This window comes from Phlebotomus papatasi, chromosome 2 (genome assembly GCF_024763615.1).
Source record: "Phlebotomus papatasi isolate M1 chromosome 2, Ppap_2.1, whole genome shotgun sequence".
NCBI classification, from domain to species: domain Eukaryota; kingdom Metazoa; phylum Arthropoda; class Insecta; order Diptera; family Psychodidae; genus Phlebotomus; species Phlebotomus papatasi.
Window position 1 is genome coordinate 11,504,598 of NC_077223.1, and position 10,432 is coordinate 11,515,029.

Below are 10,432 nucleotides of genomic sequence, written 5' to 3' on the forward strand. Positions count from 1 at the left end.
AAAAAAAACATTTGAGAAAGAAAAGGATATAAATTTTGATTTCATGAATTTTTCCCGATCCAAAAGGTGTCGTGCGCCAGAGGCATAAAATGCATACTGAAATAAATAAAATTACATTGCAAATAGAACCTTACGGCTTCGCCACACCTTAGATCAAGAAAATTTCGTAAAATTGAAATTCACATCCTTTTCTTTTTGCATATGTCTATCTTATTCTTTCCCACTCGAAATTAGATTGAACTAAATTAAATTTGGTGTGATGTTCAAAAGAAAAAGAAGAATGCAAAGGAATATGCCCGTCAAATAATTTCGTCAGATATCTTTCAGATTTTTGCAGAAAATATCTACACCTGTGCTGAAAATCTGCCGACAAATCGGTAGATATTCCTACGAATTTTATTTGGGCTTGGGACAAAATTCGTCAGAAATTTTTGCAGATTTTCTATAGATTTTTCTACATTCCAGACTTTCCAGACAGCTGTGTCAGAAAAGATGGAATATTTTTCATTTTTGCTTGCAAAATTCAATAGAGTTATTCTTGGTGATATCACAGTAGTGTTTATATAAAATAAAGAATTCTGTGACGCCGTGTTATAAGTAGAGAATATTGAAGTGAAAACTTTAAGCAGAGTGTCGACCTAAATTTCGTGTTTTTTATCATTTCATGGGCGATTTTTATTAGTATTTTTGTCTTGAATTTTTTTACTCATCTAAAATGTTTAATCGGTAATGCTTGTTAAGCAGAGCATACCATTTTCTTTGTAACTGCTGCAGTTTCTTGATAAATCAACAATATTTTTGTTGAGAGAATGGAGACTATGCAGATTTTTTATGCAGAAATTCTGTCGAGAATCTGCAGATTTTTGGAAGAATTTCTGCCGAAAATCTAGAGATTTTCAGGCAGAAATTCTGTCGAAAATCTATAGATTTTCTCTGAATGTACTAGAATATACCGTTACAATTCAAAAAATCTTCGAGTAAAATCGGCAGGTGGAGCAATGATTTGACGGGTGATATATGTAATGCAAATTTGAGAAAGAAAAGGATGCTAATTGCGACTTCATGAAATTTTATTGATAAGGTGTGTCAGAACGGTCAGAACCATTATATAGTAATTCTAAGCTTGAAATTAAAAGAGCCTAATTTAAAAAGTTGTTTATTAGATCAACGCACCTCGCGAAATGGAAATACTAAATATTGAGCTTGGCAAAGTTTGTAGTAAAATTTATGCGAAGCGAATAGGTAATATTGATGATCTAATAAGCATTTTAATTCAGCCGGTGCAAAATTTGAATTTATTATAACAGAGCACTTTACCATACAACACATTTAAAATGGATTAATTTCTTATGGAAATAAAACACGTTACGATTTATTCAATTTTTATTGATGGCTTTTATTCAAAGTTTATGTAAGTACAATTTTTTACTATGGACTATTTTTAACCTGGATAATGAAAATTTTTAGTTTTCAAATTTAAAATTTGTTTTTTTTTATTTGGAATGATAAAGGATGAAAATATTCTTTTGTACAGAATTTTAAATAAAGAGAACACCATTAATATGATGTAATTTTAAATTAAAATAAATTAAAATAATATTAAATGCAAAATCACAGTTTTTTTATAAAGATAAATGTCAGGGCTGAATTTAGATTTTTAAAGATTAATATATTAAAAAAATATTTATTTGCGATAAGCAGTTTTTGATCTTCAATTTAAATTTAAATTTAGCAATGTTTCACTTTTACGGACAATCCAATAAGTTTTCCGAAGCGGGCGACATCTCGTGAGGAAATCGCAGTAGCAGAAGATTTGCTGTGCTGTATCTGTTTGACGTTGTATACGTGGTTTTCTTCTGCAATAGTGACTCCCTATAAGAAAATAATTCATTTTTCCGGGATAAAACAGTAAAATTCTATAAATTTTTAGTCGGATTCAGTGCAAAAATGGTTAGTGCTACTTTTTCAATTAAAATATCTGTGAAAAATATGTCACATCCAGTGATTTCTGTATATTTTGTCTTTCCATTTTTTCTCTCAACAAATTCATAGAATTTCACATAATAAATAAAAATTTCACGTAGTTTTTTCCATTTTCCTATCCATAGACTTATTTTGTGTTTTTCAATGTAGTTATTTTGGTTTTTATCAATGAATTTTTGGAAAAAAAGGAAAAAAAATAATAAACGTAACCTCACTCTTTGCAGCCTCTCCGGTTGGATATCAAGAGACGTCTGACGAGTCGTTCGGATCGTGTAAAATGCGTGGATTTGCATCCTTCAGAACCATGGATGCTCTGTGCTCTGTACAGTGGCCATGTCCATGTGATGAATTACGAAAATCAGCAAATGGTTAAGGATTTTGAGGTGTGTGACCTTCCGGTGCGGAGTGCGAGATTCGTGGCCCGCAAAAATTGGGTTGTAACGGGCTCAGATGATATGCAAATCCGTGTATTTAACTACAATACCCTGGAGAAGGTGCACTCGTTCGAGGCTCATTCAGACTACGTCCGTAGCATCGCTGTCCATCCAACTCAGCCACTGATTCTCACCAGTAGCGACGATATGTTGATAAAACTGTGGAACTGGGAGAAAATGTGGGCCTGCCAGCGAGTCTTTGAAGGGCACATCCACTATGTCATGCAAATAGTATTCAATCCCAAGGACAATAACACTTTTGCCAGTGCATCCTTGGACAGAACGGTTAAGGTTTGGCAGTTGGGCTCAAATATGGCTAATTTCACTCTCGAGGGACACGAAAAAGGAGTCAATTGCGTTGATTACTACCACGGTGGAGACAAGCCCTACCTTATCAGTGGAGCAGATGATCGGTAAGTCAAATTTTTATACAGTAGACTCTCTCAAATTCGGGCATATGGGACCGAAATGTCAGCCAGAAATTCGGGCGACAAATTTTTTGAAATGCAACGATTTTTTATTCAAGTGCATACAGATATTGAGTTTACACACTCATATATAACGTAAATTGCATGAAAATCCCTCAATAATTCAAAATCACATCAAAACTAAGACAAACCATGCCAATTTTGGGCATATTTGATTCATTTGATAATCATAATCAAACTTGAAAAATGACAACAAACTTTTTTCAAATGTAACCGCTGCCCGAATTTAAAAGTAGCCCGATCTTAAAAGAGCCGAATTAGCGAGAGTTAATTCATTTGATTCATCGCCTTCAAAAATCTCACCTACTACAATCATCACAAAATCTCACGTCCTCTGATCGGGCTCAAACTTTGACAAAATATGTTTCGCCACTCCTTGATGACAAATATTTTTTTTAAACTGCTTCCTGACCAGAAACAGTAAAAACTTAATCACTCGTGCGAAGGATTAATTCTTTCGCGTCCCACTTTTATTCAGCGGATGAATTCATGTAAAATTGAGTTTTTCCTAATGCTTTATGATCAAATATAATAGTTCAGAGAGGAAAAAAAAATTTCCATTGCGTGAAAACTCGGAAAAACCCCGGGTCATATATGACCCTGTTGTCCTCAAGGGAAGTGTACATACCATTTTCAAAATCTATATCACGGGCTTTTTAAGAGTTTTTTTTTTGCTTGAAGTTAGTAATTTGGTCAAAACCATGGCAAACTGGATTGTCTTGATGAATACTGTACTCCTGGTGTTCAAGGAATCTTCCTGGTAATCCCTTGAACAGTCACTGTCACAATATTTTGAGTGGTATTTGGCAAAAATAAACTTATCTACATATTTATTCACACACAATACAATTGCACAATATGGGACGCTTGCAGAATACTCTAAAATATTGCAAAATATGTTATAATTCATCAGATATAAGATGAAATGTCCAGGAGCAAGATGTCCCACCTGCATTTCACAAAGAAAAACAATGTCCCAACTACATTTCGCTGCAGGTTTGGGACGAAAACACTGTTACCCTTGAGGACAATAGGGTCATATATGACCCGGAAAATTCTACACGCTTTTCTGGAAAATTGAGAGTAGTTTATTATATCAAAATATGCAATATACAATCTTTGGATATTCTATTTTGTGTTTCTAAAGAACTTTTTGCTGAAAAAAATAAATTAATATGAAAAATTTTGAAAAAGAAAAATCATTTCACAAAGCTCGAAATTAGTGATTTTTGATCTCAAATATTTTCTTTTCCTGAATATCTGGAGTATTGAGAAAATTAGCCAAGAATCTTACATCCTTCTATTATGATATCGTGCACAAACCGATAGATTTCAATTAATGTAAATAGTAAAAAAAAATTGTTTTTTTTACCGGGTCATATATGACTCTAATGACGCGAAAGAGTTAAAGTAGAATAAATTTTATGAGTCTTTTGTGTTTATGCGAGAATTCCAATCAGGCAAAGGTTACACAGAAAAAAATATTTTGTAAAATTGTTCGTAAAATTTTGTATTTTTTTCACAAACATTTTTTGTACATAAAATGATCATTTGACGAACATTTTTTGTACTTTTACAAAGACTTGTTCGTAAAGGTTCGTAAACACACAAAAAATGTTCGTAAAATTTTGTCATTTGTTCGTAAATTTTTGTTTGTCTGTTAAAAATTTACAAACAAATACGAACAAATGACAAAATTTTACGAACATTTTTTTGTGTGTTTACGAACATTTACGAAAAAATGTTTGTAAAAGTACAAAAAATGTTCGTCAAATGATCATTTTACAAATAATGAAGTGACTCTAGAAGGGGCAATTCTACGAAAGGCAATGGCTTATTCTAGCTTTTTTGGCATATTAAATGCAAAATTGTCGAACTTATTGTAACACACCCTGCACACTTGGGCACTCAATGTGTAAAGTAGTCTTAATACGTTTAAAAATCAATTGATATGTAGAGGTGAATTTGACTCTTATTTTGGACAACTTGGCTGTAAATTTGGACAGCTAATCCGCCTCAACAGGATGCCCATTGTTCTTCATTTGATGAACCAATCTTACCAAGTCCTCTTCCTGTTTATGTAAGGGAACCGTAGAATGTCACAAGAAGCCCGAAAACTTTCCATATCATTCATTAAAGTGAGTTGACTTCGGTACTCCAAATACGTGCGGATTCGCTCATTCACTGGCCTTTCCGGAAGCCTTTCAAGGCATTTCTCGCTACATCTCTTTCGTAGAGATGATGCTCCTTTGTTTCTCCAGGCATTTGTCCAACCTAGTCATCACAAAAGCTAAAACTTCACGAAATTTCTTGAGAAAAACACCTGTCCAAAATAAGGATTATCACATCACTGGTAAATGTCTTAAAAAATTTCCCATTTTTCACACGAAAAATCTAATTCACAAGACAAATCTCACTTCACTGTGAGAATTTCATTTGACACTTTCTGTGAAAGCTTCACGAAAGTTTCACAGAAAGCGATTCTAAGCATCCGTGAATTTCTCGCGTGAAGAACTCACGGGCCAATATTTTTCACCGAGAAAAGTTTGGGTGAAAATGTTTTCACCGAAAGATTTTGGCTATTTTATGCCCAAAATCTAATGGGGATGCTTCTTAGAGGTCCTCTTAGGTCAATTCACGTTAAAACATTTTAACAAATAAGCCGGAAAATGGTTAAAAACCTGTTTGAAAGATCTTCAAAATTTTCGGTGTCACTTCTGTGACTGCATAACATTCTGTTACGAAGTACTGCCGGCGATTTTAAGATGCTCACCGGCCCGTTTTCTTCACTAAAACAGCATATTTTTTCATCACTTCATCATTATTTGTTCACAGAATTGTGGAAAAAAGATTTTCCTAAATACACAAAACACTGTGAAATATGACGTTTCAAAGAAATATTCAGAGTTGTGAAACCCTCCTCAAAACTACGTAGAGGTGGAACAAAATGGCCCGCAAACAACCTAAAAAAGGTTTCAATCCTCTGGGGAACTTTAATTTTGGCATTCTAGCAAAAGCTCTCCATGAATGCTGTCAGTCACTTTTCACTCACAATCTGAGAATCGCAATTCTAGCACCTGTGAAAAATCTACCGTGATATCTTCATTCTCGATTTTCTCACTGATGAGAGTATCACCAAATCTTAGAATTCCTACCCAGGTCAAATGTACAAATCACCACTAACGTGAATCAACACAATATTCAATGAATATTCAATAATATCACTCAAAAAAAGCGAAGAACATTGTTAGTACTTCATCACAGCTAAATAAGACTGAAGTAAACATAAAGTTCTGTCATATTTCTCGTAAGCAATTGCTCACACTGAATTTTCAACAAAGCAATTTCAACTCAAATCATATTCAAAATTTAACGTATTTAGTGTTAAAATCTTCCAAAAAGAACAAATATTTAGATAGAATTCATTATTCATCAAATATTGGAATAAAAATTCATCATTTTAATCAATTTATTTTTAGTGTCCAATTTTACCCTCAAAGTGTCCATATTTAGAAACTGGACAAAATTATGAGCCTTTCCCCTATATTCTCTTTGAAAAAAAAGAGCTAAGAGCAAGATTTTTAAAAAACAAAATTCGAAGGTCTTCATACTAAAAAATAAATATATTTTTTTCTAATACTAAGATAAAAATTTCAACAAATAAGTCTTAATTCCGTTCAATTTTAAGAAAAAAATCATTCGGAATGCAAAAATACCATAAAATAGTTTTTTGCCAGGTTTTTGGGTATTCTGCCCCACTGTGCCACGTTAAGAATCTCATCTTCATTCAGCTGATGTAGTCTTATCACTAGTTTTGTCCTAAACCCAGGATTTTTTTTGTTAAATTCTATCCTGCAGATATGTAAAGATCTGGGACTATCAGAACAAAACTTGTGTTCAGACCCTGGAAGGGCATGCTCAGAATATTTCTGCTGTATGCTTCCATCCGGAGTTGCCGATTGTGTTGACGGGATCTGAAGATGGTACCGTGAGGATTTGGCATTCAGGCACCTATCGCCTGGAAACATCCCTCAACTACGGCTTTGAGCGTGTGTGGACTGTAGCATGCATGAGGGGGACAAATAATGTGGCTTTGGGCTACGATGAGGGTTCAATTATCATCAAGGTAGGCCGAGAAGAGCCTGCTATGTCGATGGATGTCAATGGAGGAAAAATAATCTGGGCAAAGCATTCGGAGATGCAGCAAGTAAATCTCAAAGCACTTCCGGAGGATACTGAAATCAAGGATGGAGAGCGCCTTCCGGTGGCTGTCAAAGATATGGGAGCCTGTGAAATCTATCCGCAGACCATTGCTCACAATCCTAATGGGAGATTTGTGGTGGTATGTGGAGATGGAGAGTATATCATTTATACATCCATGGCTCTGAGGAATAAGGCATTTGGATCAGCTCAGGAATTTGTCTGGGCATCAGAGAGCAGTGAGTATGCAATAAGGGAGAGCAGTGGAACAGTTAAATTGTTCAGGAATTTCAAGGAGAGAAAATCCTTTACTCCGGATTATGGGGCAGAGGGGATTTTTGGTGGATATATGCTGGGTGTTAGAACATCTTCTGGATTGACGTTCTATGATTGGGAATCCATGGAGTTGATACGGCGCATTGAGGTGCAGCCGAAGCATGTTTTCTGGAATGAATCGGGATCATTGGTGTGCCTGGCCACGGATGAATCTTACTTCATTTTGAGTGTGGATACGTCAGCCATTGCAGCGGTGATGGAGTCTAAGCAGGGACTGACGGAGGATGGCATTGAGGATGCTTTTGAGGTTCTGGGAGAGGTGACTGAAGTGGTGAAGACGGGTCTTTGGGTGGGAGATTGTTTCATCTATACCAATTCGGTCAATCGGATTAATTACTATGTTGGCGGAGAGATTGTCACCATATCGCATCTGGACAGGACAATGTATCTGTTGGGGTATGTGCCCAAGGACAATCGTCTCTATTTGGGTGACAAGGAACTCAATGTGACAAGTTTCTCCCTCCTGCTGGCTGTCCTCGAGTACCAGACGGCTGTTATGCGCAGAGATTTTGAGACAGCTGATCGGGTTCTGCCCACAATTCCGCGTGAACATCGGACGAGAGTGGCTCATTTCCTGGAGAAGCAGGGCTTCCGGGAACAGGCTCTGCAGGTGTCAACGGATGCTGAGCATCGATTTGACTTGGCACTGCAAATAGGGGCCCTTGGGATTGCCCTGGAACTTGCCAGGGAATCCGACAGTCCGCAGAAGTGGAGTCAATTGGCTGAAGCTGCCACGGCTAAGAATGATTTTGTCCTCATGCAAGAATGTCTCGAGCGAGCCAATGATTTTGGTGGTCTCCTTCTCCTGGCCACTTCTATCGGGGATGCAGGAATGCTGAGATCTCTGGGTGAGAATGGATCGCGTCAGGGAAAGCATAATATATCCTTCCTCTCCATGTTTTTGCTGGGCGACACTGAGGCATGCTTGGACATTCTCATCAATACAAATCGCCTCCCAGAAGCTGCCTTCTTCGCCCGAACGTATTTGCCAGACAAAATTTCCCATGTGGTCAGCCTGTGGCGGGAGGAGCTGGGAAAGACCAATGAGAAGGCAGGACAGAGCCTGGCTGATCCGAAGAACTATGAAAATCTCTTTCCCGGAATGCACGATGCTGTGAAGACTCAGCAATTCCTCCAGGAAACCCAATCAAGGAGCATTCCAGCACAGGCTGCTGCATCCCTTCCGCTAAATATTGACAGAAATGCCATTTCAGAGATGAAAGCAGCTGAAGAGGGAGGAGCTTTCGATTACAGTCCGAATGGCACGAATTCCAAGCAGCCAAAGGAGGTACCGGTGAATTGGTGTGGAACAATGCCACCATCTGAAGGGAATCTGGTGGATTTGAGTGAGCAGACAGCGCCTAAAAGTGATTTACCTCCGCCCAAGAGAAAATCATCTCTAGATGAATTTGACTTGGAGATCGAAGGGATCACTCTGGATGATAATATTGATACATCGGTAAGATAATTTTTGTGGGAATATTTTGCCAGAAAATTAAACATTTTTCCTTGCAGGATGTCAACATTGATGACGATTTGAGCGAATAATTTGCAGCCTGTTGGGCGACAAAATGATGCAGTCTTCAAGGCTCTTTAGATATATTGTTCTATGTATTCCACTTTATATAACTTTTCATGTTGCCCAAATGAAAATTTGTGGGGAAATCTGAAGAAAAAGGACTTTTTTTCAATGTACAGTAGACTCTCTCTCAATCGTGAATATGGGGCAAAATGTCATCCGGTTTAGCGATAGAATTTAGCGTCAAAGCCTTTGTAAATTCCACAAAAAGTGCTCAATTATAAAGAATCACGATAAAATAGGTGTGATTATGAAGAAATCACACCTAATAGGAAGGACTACAGCGAATTTGAGCAAATTAGCTTCTTCTTCTTCTTCTTCCGTTTTATGTACAATACTTACTTTATATTCGTTTTCTTCCTCCAGCATAAAACTGCTCAAATCGTATCTTTCTGACAGAACTAAATCAGTTAAAATTGACGATATTATTTCGTCCCCTTTACTTCTTTCCAGAGGAATTGGTCAGGGCTCAGTACTCGGACCACTTCTTTTTTCTATATATGTTAACGATCTCTCCTCAGCTTTAGTTAATCATAGTTTCCACTTATATGCTGACGACTTGCAAATCTATCTTTTTGGAGATATTCGGGCTCCTGAGAAATGTTTCGATGATGCAAATAACATCCTGAATTCCGTTTCACAATGGGCGTCTTCTAACGATCTTCTTCTTAACCCGAAGAAGTCACAGGTTATGATTCTATCAAGTAATCGACTTCGTCCTTCCCCAATCCCCATTTTTCTCAATGGTGAGGAAATTCCCTGCGTCCATAAAGTCAGGAATCTTGGAATAATTTTCAATGATACCCTGACTTGGGACGATCACACTTCTTACATTTGTAAAAGAGTGAACTTCTCCCTTTTCACCCTTCGTAGACATCGATTCTACACTCCTCAGAGTGTTCGGCTTCTTTTAGTGCGAGCTCTGCTCATTCCTTTATTTTCCTATGGTGCTGAACTGTTCTTTTCATGTGATAAAGCTTCTTTAAGACGTCTCCAAGTTGCATTCAACAACTGCTTACGTTATATTTTCAATCTTCGTCCTTATGATCATATCTCTCCTTTTGCTAATTCTATCTTAGGGCAATCCTTACCGCACTTTCTGGAGTCACGAGCCGTCGAATTTGTTTGCCGTACTTTATTAACTAAACAACCTGAGTATTTAACCGAGTTTCTAGTGCCTGGCTTATCCACCAGGTCTTCCTGTCTCGTCGTGCCCAGATCGTTGAGCCGCACTCACCACAATTCACTTTTTGTATTAGGTGTATCTCTCTGGAATGAATTACCCAGAGAGAGGAAACGGCGATTGATCCAAGCCTTTGTAACGTCTTGACTGCTTTTTTTCTTGCCTTTAATTATTTTCTTTTCTTCTCTTCTTTTCACTTCTGTTAAACTGTACTGTCCCTTCCCTGGCT

The 10,432-nt window shown here is 37.0% G+C and overlaps 1 protein-coding gene across 1 annotated transcript; it reads left to right on the forward strand.

Moving 5' to 3' along the window:
* The first annotated feature begins 1,805 nt into the window (after positions 1-1,805).
* On the forward strand, positions 1,806-9,118 carry LOC129803754 (coatomer subunit beta'). The gene is made up of 4 exons (XM_055850535.1): positions 1,806-1,950; positions 2,208-2,830; positions 6,764-8,900; positions 8,957-9,118. Exons 1-4 carry the CDS (start codon positions 1,948-1,950, stop codon positions 8,987-8,989), a joined length of 2,796 nt encoding a protein of 931 aa, XP_055706510.1. The 5' UTR covers positions 1,806-1,947; the 3' UTR covers positions 8,990-9,118.
* Positions 9,119-10,432: the final 1,314 nt, after the last annotated feature.